Genomic DNA, 12,504 nt, shown 5'->3' on the forward strand with positions numbered 1-12,504 from the left:
GTACATTTAAATCTTTAAGGTGGAATCCCTTTATGACAAGGATATTATCCTGCACCCTTATTAGCAAGCAGATAAATTGTACTACGAGTTTTGGTTTATTTTTAAAATCACCTTCTAACTAGGTTCCAGAGGACCCGATTTAAGTTGTAGGTATCTTTATCATGGAATGATAAAAGAACCAAAATGTAATGCAGTTCTATCATACTTTTGAAAGAGTGCTGATTCTCTCCCTGATAAGCCTTATGTGTGAAACTTTGAACTAAACTCAAATTCACATTTTTCTCTCTCATACTTGTTTAACGACAAATTTATTAAACAAACTAGGTATTTCACCTTGAAATAAAAGCAAGACTAAAAGGAACACAGTACTATTGCTGTTACAAATAAGCTTCATCATACCCTTGCACAAAAAAGACATAAATACGAACATGAAAGTCATAACTCATTTATTGAATGAATAGTATATGCAAGAATACCAATAAAAGGAAACTAATACTACAAACTACAATTCTGAAAATAAAGCCAATATAACAGGAACAAAATATACATAACATGAGAGGAATGTTTGATTTTGACCCATAATGCATTCCTTATCTTTACAATTAACCTAAATGTCTGTTAGAACAAAACTGTATACCTTGGTCTAACTTTAGTGCTTTTTAAAAAAGCAACAACATTCTAGAACACTTTTCTTTTGCTTTGAGATATTTGAGTCACACATTTGTTCAAGTACATAGATTCTGATTCAACAGTAGATCTACATATCTTGTTATTCTCTTAATATCTTGAGTAGCATGTACTCCTGAGCAAGTACTATCTGAAATTCTAAAATGGATGATCCTTGAAATAAAATGTATTTCATTTGTGGGTATTTAATAAACTGAGATGAAAGTAAAACTCACCCCTCCCATCCCCCCTCCCCCCAGGAACAAAGAGCTCTTATTAAAGTATAGAAACTCAAGTCTATCCTTCTACTCTAAAGAACATTTCTTACTAACATTTCTGGTAAGGCAATAAATGCTCCAGAATAATCTTCAATATACGCTTGCAAAGATTACACTGTTTAATATTGATAACGAAAACAAAACAAAAAAGGGAAAAAAAAAGGAGAAAAGAAAAGACGCTTCAAAATTTCAAGCTAAAATACGCATAAAAGACAGTCATGGCAGTATTTTTTGAAATGATGTAAATGTTATATACTTATCAAATAATGTCATGCTTATTAAAACTACAGTTAAGGACTTAGGAGATGAACGGTAAATACACTGCTGAGGTCCATTTTTCTAAATAGTCATACCACGATGTAATTACTACCCAGAAGATGATGATGCTACTTGGGAACATAAGTACTGTACAATTTTTACATTGTAAGGCACTTTTACTCAGCATGTGACGAAAACATGGATAGAGAATCAAAATATTGGAGGTTTACAACCAAAGGTGATTTTTCATGTGACTTCAATTTACATTTCAATTTTTAATGAAAGACTATTTAGCCAATCACACCACAGTGAGAAAAATAGGTAGCCAGCCACTTATCTAGCCAACCAAATGGTAAAGTGCTATTCTGGTTGCTAGTGGCAGAGAAAGGGTTGAAGAAACCCATACAAAGTCATACAGTTTATTACATAACAAATCCATTAACTGACAGCTATTGTATTTGAAGTCCATTACATGATTATTGACTGGCCATTATTACCCCCGGCACCTTCCATTTTTCCTAAAAACATCATTACAGTAGTTGTCCAAAAATGAAGGTGCTCTATTATTCCATGGGTAAGTCTATGGCACACAATGTAAAAATGATCTAGACACAGTGATTCAAAGATTTAAAATAATGGGTTTCAAGCTGCTGTAGGGAAATAAAGTACAGATCCTTTGGGAAAAGTCACATAGCTTGGTAAACAAACATCTAGATCTGTCGTTGCACTTCAAGTCATGGTGAATTTTGAAAATTCATCACATACACACACAAAAAATCCAATGGTATATTTAGAGCAAAAGGAGAAAAACATATAGGGCAATCCACTACTAAAGCTAGTTTCCTTCTAAAAATAATAAAAGATGGTTAAAATAAAGCAGTCATCGAGTCCCTTGATTTAAGTAAATGTGTGAATACACACTTGACAAATGTGACTTTAAGGGACTAGCAGTTAAAAAAAATCAGTCGTTAAGCACAGTGTAATTTTCCACCTGTTACATTTTTAAAATGCTTTTCCATAAGCTGCAGAATATCTCAATGTACAGTCAAGTTAACATGTTATTTCTTGTTGGCTAATTTGCTTTAATGTGGTAGGTTAACTAATAATTCAGAAATCAGAATCCCTACCCTTGATATTGAGGTGCTATGGTAATATTCGGCAGAACACAACTAAAATTTTTTGGTTTTGCCATAAAGAAATATATAAATGTGCTTCAGCAGGTAAGTGGAAGAAAATATCACTAGCTAGAAATGCCAGTGTGAAAATCCTTTCTAAAAAGCTGGGTTCTTAGGCTTTGAGGAACAATTCAGATGATCAATAAAACACCACTGAACCCTACCAGAAGAAAAATAGGACACAGAATCCTATTTTATAGATAAGCAAAGCAATTAATGAAAACATTAAAAATATTAAATAAAGTTTCTAAAATAGTGGTCACAAAATTAAAAATAAATACTGCTTTATGCAAAGACTGTTTTTTTTTTTTTACTTCTACAGCACATGAGATCTCCTTACATACTTTGGGCCAATATATGAAGTGTTCCACAACAACACGGCACTTGAGAGGAATGGGTTTCAGACACGGTGGCTAAAGTCCTTAGTAAGTGGTAACCCTTTAAAGGTTAAAGAGGCTTAATTTGCTGTTGCCAAATGTTAGTTTAAACTTGAAAGGATCCAATCATTTTGCTAGAAGCTCTTTGTATGACATGAAAAGAGAAGAGGGTTACTGTCAAGAGAATTTTGCCGTAAGCACTGGAGCTCAGAGCTTATAATCAATCACCAGTTGCCTGAGTCCATGCTGGTCAGTGAGAACAACTTTAACGGGAACCAAATGAAAAGCTTTAGCACACTTCTTGGAAGAGATTTTTAGCATGTGCTGTCGAAGCCAAGAGAAAAAGAAGGTTCTCTTCATTTCTCGCCTCCATTACTTGAGTGCGGAAAAAAAATTCATAAATTCCCATGTGCTGCCACCAGAGGCGTGTTTGCACTGTAAAGTGAAATTTGCTTATGCTTTCCCTTGAGTATGAATCCACTAAACAAACTTAGACACTCTAAACAGTAGAACTTTGTTCAGTCCAGAAATATAGCTTACTTCATTTCAATGTCTGCTTTAACTGTTGACACTATACACAGGGTTAATAGTGTTTCAATTGCTTCCCAGAAACTGCAAACTACAGCTACGTAATATCAACATGTCAAACTCTGCCATCTAGTGAAGGCTCATAAAACAAACAAGATGTTTTTAGGCAGTTCAATGAAGGATCTAAGAGTTGGGCAGTAAAAAGTTACAAACCCTTTTTGATTTTAGAAAACAGTGAAAAAAGAATAGTAGTTATGGATGTCTTATTCATTCCCAGTTTTCTAACTCTGTCCCATGAACCTGTTTAAAAGATGATAAAAAAATGTAAAATATGATGCTTGAGGGGAACACAATAATATAATGTTATTGAGGAGCAAGAATATCTTATTGGTTTGACATTACAACTACATTTATTGATAAAGTGGATAGCTTGTGTTTATTATTACAAAATCAGCTAGTTAAAAGAAAAAAACTATGCAAGCCTACACATCCTCAGCATTCTAGTAACATGCTTAACTAAACATAATAGCATTAAAAAAATCATACTGCACATTATTACCTCAATACGTATTTATCAGTGTGTATACTGTATCCTGACAACAGAGCCAATATAATTAACTTTCATACCTAGTTTCCATTAAGTTGCTGCTGAGTTAGTTGTTGCTGATCAATTTCTACTTTTCCCCGGCTTTTACTCTCTCGTTCCTCATCTTCTTCATCTCTCTCATCATTTCCACTATGATTTTTACAATATAGTCTACAATGATGAAAGATAAAAATCTCAAAATGTTTTGTCATTGTTGATGAGAATATATTTATGTCATTAGTGGATGAGGTCCATGCCCATTTAAAATCTGGGTTTCCTCATCCACACTAAAAAAACACCCCACAATTAGCTATAGGTCCATCTCTGTCTAAAAGATAGAAAGGAAAGCACTCTATTAATGAAATAATAAAAGTTCGTCTGAAATAAAACCACATATGTCCAAATATAAGGCAATTCCTCACTTTGCCCAATGAGATTAAAAAAAGTTCTTGGCCAACATGAAAATATCAACTTTTAGGTATATATATGAAATAATGATATTCTATAATGGTTCATATACATAATTTCAAAGCACATTTTAGGAAATAATATAAATAGTATACATGCTGCTGCTTTCTGCTCACATTTCATGAAACAATTTTACTCAAACTCCTCAAGTACCTTTTCATCATTAGTGTCCTGGCCTTTACTAGAACACCTTTATGAGTCACCTAACAGTTTTCCAGGTACTGCATTTAGCTATGTTTCTCATGATGTAGACTGGCTCCTTTAATTTCTTTTTTTCCCCATGACACTGACCTTCTGGGAAGAGTCAGACCATATGCCTCGTCAACTACACCACATTTTGGATTTATCTAACTGTGGTAATGTTTTTGTTTTGGTTTGGTTTTTAAGAGTCTTTTTTACAGTTTTTTTTTTTTCATTTTTTGGCCGCTCTGCACAGCTTGTGGGATCTTAGTTCCCTGACCAGGGACTGAACCCAGGCCACGGCAGCGGAAGCGCCGAGTCCTAACCACTAGACCGCCAGGGAAGTCCCTGTGAATGTTTTATTTGGTTTTCTCTCACCCTTTATTTCCTGTAAACTAGAAACAAGGTCTAAGGCCTTGGTTAAGTTTAGGTTCAACTTTCCTTTGTTAGTCCAGGATACTTTGTAGGTAATCCTGCATACCTCAGGATGCATGTAATTTCAGAATGTCCTGCTATGAGTGTGCTGTTTTCACTTGCTTTAAGGTGGTAGAAACGGCCAGATTTCTCTATCGTAAGGGTAAGTATTCCCTCTTTGAAATTAACAAACCACCTCTGGAGGGATACTTTGACATCATGCTGTTCCGACAACCTTTTACTTGGGTATATACTTGAAATTCATTGTTTTTAATGAAAATAGCAATGCAGGTGATTTTGAACAAAGGTTTAGGCCACTTTACTGTATATACATCACTATATTTTTTATAGTTAAATACCCCTACAATAATCAAAGAAGGGTGGGAGCTGATCTGAGCTCAGTTTTAGGTCAATTATACACAAGATGACAAGATGGAACAATGCTTAGAAAATGTTCAGTGGATGCCCTCTTGTGGTCAGCAAGGGATAAAAGATGATCACAGGAATTCATCTGCCACAAATGGTATAAGACTAGGTTTAACATGAAAAGTTTCTAACAAGTGAGTAGAATAAACGGCAGGGGTGGGGCTGGGGGGGCAGCAATAACAACTGACTTCTGACCTAGTTTTGCTCATCATTTTTTATTCTTAAAACATTTTCAAAGAACTATGGAGAATTTCTACTCTTCAAACGCTGCATGTTAGGAATCACTTTAAATCATGAGTTCAATCATGAGTTCAAATATCAAATATCACTTCTATATAGTGCACCTATGAAGTATCTTCCCCCAAATATAACCTGAATCTAATTAAGCCTTTGAGCCAACTTATAAATTACAGGATATACAGAGGGGTAGAGAAATGAGGTAAATGACATCAGGAAAATGCAAATTGATAAATCTAGAATATGGGACTTTTACAGGACAACTTATCAGGGTTCCTTAACAGGTAGAAGGAAAAGGCAAGGGTGGAGTGGGGACTGCTCTATATTGAGAGAGACTTAAGAGACATCCATTAAATGCAATGTAAGGACCTTGCATGTATTGAGGTTTGAACAAATCAAGTCTAAAAAGACATCTTCAAGACAATTGGGGAAATGCCAAAGTGAACCAGGTATAAGATGATACTAAGAATTTACTGTTAATTTTATAAGATGTGATGATAGCATAGTGATATTGAAGTATGTAAGGATAAAATGACAAGAGATCTGGGATTCTGCTTTAACATACCTCAGAAAGAAAAAAAATGTAGATGAAACAACCGTGGCAATAAGTTGGTACCTGCTGAGACTGGGGTTGTTATACTCTTCTATTTTTGTGGGCTTTTAGAAATTTTTATAACAGAGTTTTATCTAAAAGGATGAGCCCTTTCTTGTTAGAACAAATTTTAATCTTTTTATCGGATTATTTTTCACTCAAGGACTATTTCCCATAGGCCTATTATGTGTCTTTCACCAGTCTGGACACCAAGGCCGCAGGTGCTGACCAGTGAAACAAGATCTCTGCTGTCACAGAACTTACTGTTTTATGGTGGGAGGCTGACATTTTACAAAAATACATATTTAAATAGCTTAGAAATACAATAAAGACAATAAAACAGGATAAACAGATCACTATATAATCTTCCCTCGCCTTTTTAATATGAATATATTCAGGATCCAGAAAGGGCTGGTAAAGAAAGAAAGCAAGTCACATGTAGGAGGGAAGGAAGCCACTTCATTCAGAAATATTCCTCCTTGCATTTCCTTTCATTTGTCCATTCTTCTCTCCCCAAACTGCCTGCTTACGGACTCATTTGAACTCCATGGTCTCTATGAAAAAATCTGGAATCCACTTCTAAGCAGATTTAAGAAACAAATTTCAATGTGAAAAAGTAAAAAGAGCATTTCAAATCATCATGGATCCCAGTCCAAATACTTTTGTTTAGAAATGATCACTGCAAGATGGTTTTCTAACAGCTAAAAAATAAAAGCCATCTAAATGTCTAAAAAGAGAACTGATTAAACAAACTAATACACCCATACACTGGAATACTATGCAACCATTAAAATGGTGATGTACAACTGTTTAACGTCACAGAAAAAAAATGCCTCTACTAAAGATATAGTAAGTGGAAAACAGGTTATAAAAGAGTATATATAAGAAAGTTTTGTTTTTATAAATATACACATATACACAATCACACAAATGTCTAGAAGAAAATATTCCAAAAGATTTAAAATTATTATCTCTGGTGGTAGAATTAAAGTTGACATTTAGTTTTATTTTTCTTATCTACATTTTCCATCTTTTCCTGAAATGAAAACGGATAACTATTGTGAAAATACCTAAATAAAGTTAAAATGTAAACACAGTAATTCTCCACATATCTAATTCTAAACATTTTAAATGGGCCTGTTATTTTAAAATATTATTGGCTACTTTTAAAAATAATGGATTGCTCATGAACCATATAAAGGAGAATATAAAATTGCCTCTTCTCCACCCCTATGCAACGAATGAGAGATGACAACTATTAAGTTTGCTGACTATGCTCCTAGAAAATTTTCTATGTATAAAAAACATACACAAATCTTGTACGTGTGTGTACACACGTACTTTTTATATGCTAAAATAGAATTATGTAACTTTTTCCCCTGACTCAATCACTGAAATGCCTCTCCACAACTCTACACATGGGTCTACTTTATTCTTTAATTTCTGCATAGTATTCCACTAGATACATGTATGTACTAAAATTTATTTACTAAATCTCCTGATAGAATTCTGATTTGATTTTCTTTCTTTCCTTCTTTCTCTCTCCCCTTCCTTCCTTCCTTCCTCCCTTCCTCCCTTCCTTCCTTTCTCTCTTTCTCCCTCCCTCCCTCCCTCCCTCTCTCTCTCTTTCTTTCTTTGCTATTGTGGGTGAAAAGTTAAAAATCTTTTCCCATTCCACATGAGAATTTCACCTTTGGTTAACTCTTTAGCTCTCTTCCTCTAGCAACTTAACAAAAATTAGTGTGTCAACTATTTTACTAAGCTATGTTACCCCCCCAGTTGGTAGACTGTACCTGGACTGGGAAAAATATGCATATTCTGATAAGAAGTCTTATCTTTGGTCCTCTTTCAGTGTGGTGTAACCTGAAAATTATCTATGCCTATATGACTGTATTGTTAAGAGGTGCTGACTCCAATGGGGTATGAGGCTTTTCCCCAATGTGGATCATATCTTATTGGACCTGAGCTGTACTGCTACAATGACTGCTGCAAGGACTCTCAGAGAAGACGAATATTTGATGCCACCCTGCTGGCAAGCTGTAGTTCTTGTCTATATTCTTCCTGAGTAGACTGATGCCATCTGGGGTAATCTTGTCAGTTTGAAGTATAGTTGAGTCTAAGAAGATGCCCTAGTGGGTGTTGCCACTATCACTAACGATAATGCAATGACACTTCTTGCACATACATCTCTGCACTGTTGTCTGCTCAATCCCTACAAGCACACTAGTAGCAAAAGATATATACTATTTTAAGGTTTTCATCTCCAATAATAAATTGCTCTCCTAAAAAATTGTACCAATTTATTATATTCAACCTTAACATGGAATAAGAATGCCTGTGTCTCAAAAACCTAGCTAACAGTAGATAGTCTAAATCCTATTCATCTTTGCCAAAATTGGTAAGATCTTGTTTTAATTTGCATTTGATTCATTACTAATAAGGTTGAACAGTTTTTCATGTGCTTAAAACCCATGGCTATTTCTTCTATAAACTGCCTGTTCACGTCCTTTACCCATTTTTTAAACTGGGTTGTGTTTTTCGTAATGATTTGGAGTTCTCTTTAGGTAGTCTAATTTTAATGTAGTTAAATAAAAGTTCTGAGTTCCCTATCATGCTTAGAAAGGCCGCCTATACTCAAGATTGTTTTCTTTTCTTTTTCTTTGTTTTTAAATTTTTATTGGAGTATAGTTAACTTACAATGTTGTGTTAGTTTCAGGTGTACAGCAAAGTGAATCAGTGATTCTTTTCCCATATAGGTTATTAGAGAATATTGAGTAGAGTTCCCTGGGTCAAGACCGTTTTCTAAATGGAGAGCCAACTGTATAGATATCAGGTACTGAATTAATCCATTGTCTCCACATATATAAAATGCTACCACAATTATTTATATGATTCCAACAAAGACACGGATCTGTCTTCTGTGATCTTCTGTGATCTATCTTATGTGATACTGTTTTAATTACTATATGATTGGCTTTGATATCTAACAGGGGATTTCTCCTCTCAATTGCATTAAAAATTTTCTTGGCTTCATGTGCTATACTAGTTGGCTACCCCACTATCTATCCCCCACCACCCTCCATAGTACTAAACCATATTTTGTTTGGGTAGCAATGTGTCCACTAAGAGTATATTTCCCAGCCTCCTTTGGACATATGACTAAATTCTGGCAAATGAGATGCTGAGCAGAAGCATGTATGGAACTTCTAGGAAGGCTGATTAAAGCCTGACTCAGCTGGAGCAACAGCTACTTTGTCCTTCCATCTTCCTTTGCCCTTGCTTCCTCCTGCTTCCTATGGAAGGAAGCCCAAGGAGGAGACAGCAGAAAGACGCTAATGGAGGCCAACGATAACACTGAAAAGCTGCCTACCACATCTGCACTGCTTTCCTCTGGACGTCTTTTAGGGGAGAAACAAACTTCTATCTTGTTTAAGCTTCTATTTCTTTTCCTGTTATATAAGGTAACAATCATTACTAATAGACAATAATACCACATTTACTTTTTTAGATAAAACTCAAAAAGTTGGATTTCATTAAAATTGTATTAAGTATATAGATTAATTTGGGGAGAATAGGTATCTTTCAAAGTTGAGCCTATCAAGGAACATAATATATTTCGTCATTCATTGGGGTCCTATGTAAAATGCTATTTTTAAAAAAGGTTCACCATTGGTGTATGTGTATGCACGTGTGTGTGTGTGTGTGTGTGTGTGTGTGTGTGTGTGGTGGGATAGACATTTTTCCTTTACATTTCCTAAGTAGTTATTACTGGAATTGTTTTTAAGAATTCATCTCATATTCAGCAGCCTTACTGAGCTCTTATAAGTTTTAATAAATTCAGAGCTGATTTCTTTGGATTTTCTTGGTAGACAGTAATATCAATAATATTGACAATTGTATTTTTCTCCTTCACAACATTTACTATACATTTTCCTTCCTTTTCTCATTGCACAGGCTTAACCCTCCAGAAAAAGAGTGAAAGTTAACGTTGGCAGTTGGCACCCTTGTCTTGTTCCTGATCTGAATGAAAGTGTATTGATATAGTGGCTCTCAATTAGAGATGAACCTGAGAATCACCTGCAGAGTCATCAAAATACATGGTTTGGGCCTCAACCCACTGAATTTAAATCTGAGGGTAGGGCCTAGGCATGAACATTTCTAAAGAGGGCCGTATCCACCTCCAGGCGATTCTGAGGCTCAGCTCTGGCTAAGAACCATGGTCCATTTACTTTAACACTAAATAAGCTGTTTGCCGTTTTTGTCTCTCCTAACACTCTATTAAGACTCCTAGCTTACCACCAAGAGCACTCTTGCTACCTTACTTTAAAATTCAGAAATGGATGTTGAATGGTATCAAATGTCTTTTCACTATCCACTAGGATTTTTCTTTATTAATTGTAACAGGTCACATTTATATATTTCCTAATTTTGAATAATCTTTAAATTGTTAGACTACAGCCCTGGATTTGATTTTCTAATATTTTATTTCAGATTTTGGTACATATATTTATAAAAGTTAAGACTGGTCTCTAGTTTTAAAATTTTTGTTGTTAAATGCTGTCTTTGTTAGGTTTGGTGTCACAGCTATGCACGTGTTACAGAATGAACCAAGAAGTTTTCCATTTTTTGCTATGTGCTGGACGTCTTTAAATAACATTGGAATTATCTGTTCCTTCGAGGCTTGATAGAACTCACTTGAAAAACATGTGCCTTTATTATTAAGCGAAGTTTGGCCAATTTTATAATACAGCATTAGCACCTCACGCAATCACCCAAATGACTTGGTGACTGCTTACGCAAACTGCTTTGTCCACGGAATAGGAGACCCTGAGTCACTGGTTTATTGCACGCTGGGAATGTGAGAGCGAGGAAGTGCTTTACAACTTGCAAAGGCAAACCAAATAAATATTCAGGGATCTCTACCAACTTATTCTCCATTCGATTAAACAAAGGGAACCACTGTAGATTCACATTGATAACACTAGCCCAACGCAGCACTGGTAAGTGGAGGCCCATAAAAAGGAGGGTAACATGTAATCCCAAATCTCCAAACCTTACTCTTTCATCAGTCTTCCAAGTGTATCTTTTCAACTTCTGCCTTCACAACTATATCCTATTCTAAGTTACCCACAATTCTCACCTGGACCCTCAGCAGTAGCCTCCTACCACCCACCCCCTCATTTGCACCCTTGTTTCTCTCCCATCTTAGGGCCTTGCACACGCTGTTCTCTCTGCCTAGAACGCCTTCCCAATGCCCACATTCATTTCGCCCTTCATATCTCTGCTCAAGCACTATTTCCTTAAGGAAATTCCCAAACACTCCCCCACTACAGACTAGTAGGTTAGCTCCTCCTTGTTACATGCTGTCACAGCGCTTTGTAACATCTTTTACAGCACTTACGAAGTTTATGATTGTATATTTATGTGACCATTTAATTGATATATCTCTCTCCCACTAGACTGTAAGCTTTCATGAGGACACTGTCTCTGTCTGTTTTGATCACTATTGTATGCCCAGCTCCTAGCACAGTACCTGGCACACAGGAAGCATAAAAATACTGATTGAATGAATGCTAATCCAGGGATGTGTAGGCAGAGGAAAATGTCAATTGCAGTACTCATTTCTTATACAGAGTCCTTAGTATTCTACACTTGGCTAAACACCACCTAAGAAGAGTGAGCAAGTAAACTAATGTCATCTATTTAAGGGCAGTTACTTACTGACAAGTTTAGGAAAATGGACAATTGTTCTCTTACTTGTAAATTCCTCGTGACATATTTTCAATGTATTTAGCTTTGTCTTGTACTCCACAGTGGTAATGGTAAGTCTTAACACAGGCTTTTATTTCACATCCAATAGTAGCACCGGGCTGACTGCAAAGTGTACATTTCTGTTTAAGGGAAGAGAAAGAATAATCATAAGCAGTATTTCAAAGTTTATGCAATCTTATTTCTTCTATTTTAGCTATTTCAGCCAAACAGTCCACGTTACAAAGAAAACAGGCAGTTTTTCTATTGAAAAAGAGTGCACTGAACTTACTGTATAGCATATGTATTAAATAACACTGCAATTTAAATCATACTTTGATAGACTTCCTAATATGTAGTCACCCCTGATGTTTCCATTATTTAACTCTACTAACCATCAGAGAGCTGACATCTAAACATAAAGGGAACACTCCTTAATACTGCCAAACACACACACAAAAATATATTCTGTATTTTAGTGGTTGGCTTCTTTTTCTCCCTGAGATCAGTTCCTTTCCTATTATGGCTGGGGGGAAGAATGAGAAGATTCTCAGAGAGGGATTGCTACCAA

General features: G+C 35.5%; 1 protein-coding gene across 4 annotated transcripts in view; it reads right to left on the minus strand.

Annotated features, from left to right (window-relative positions):
• Positions 1-429: 429 nt before the first annotated feature.
• PHF6 (PHD finger protein 6) overlaps positions 430-12,504 on the minus strand; it is a 52,743-nt gene continuing 40,668 nt past the window's right edge. For 2 of the 4 annotated variants that reach the window (XM_060003131.1, XM_060003134.1), the window contains exons 9-11: positions 11,943-12,076; positions 3,910-4,039; positions 430-3,582 (exon numbers count right to left, since the gene is read on the minus strand). In XM_060003131.1, coding sequence (XP_059859114.1) covers positions 3,910-4,039; positions 11,943-12,076 — 264 coding nt within the window. In that variant the 3' untranslated portion in view covers positions 430-3,582. The remainder of the gene's footprint in view (positions 3,583-3,909; positions 4,040-11,942; positions 12,077-12,504) is intronic. The other 2 variants (XM_060003133.1, XM_060003132.1) reach the window with 2 other exon arrangements.

This window comes from Delphinus delphis, chromosome X, assembly GCF_949987515.2.
Source record: "Delphinus delphis chromosome X, mDelDel1.2, whole genome shotgun sequence".
Taxonomy (NCBI): domain Eukaryota; kingdom Metazoa; phylum Chordata; class Mammalia; order Artiodactyla; family Delphinidae; genus Delphinus; species Delphinus delphis.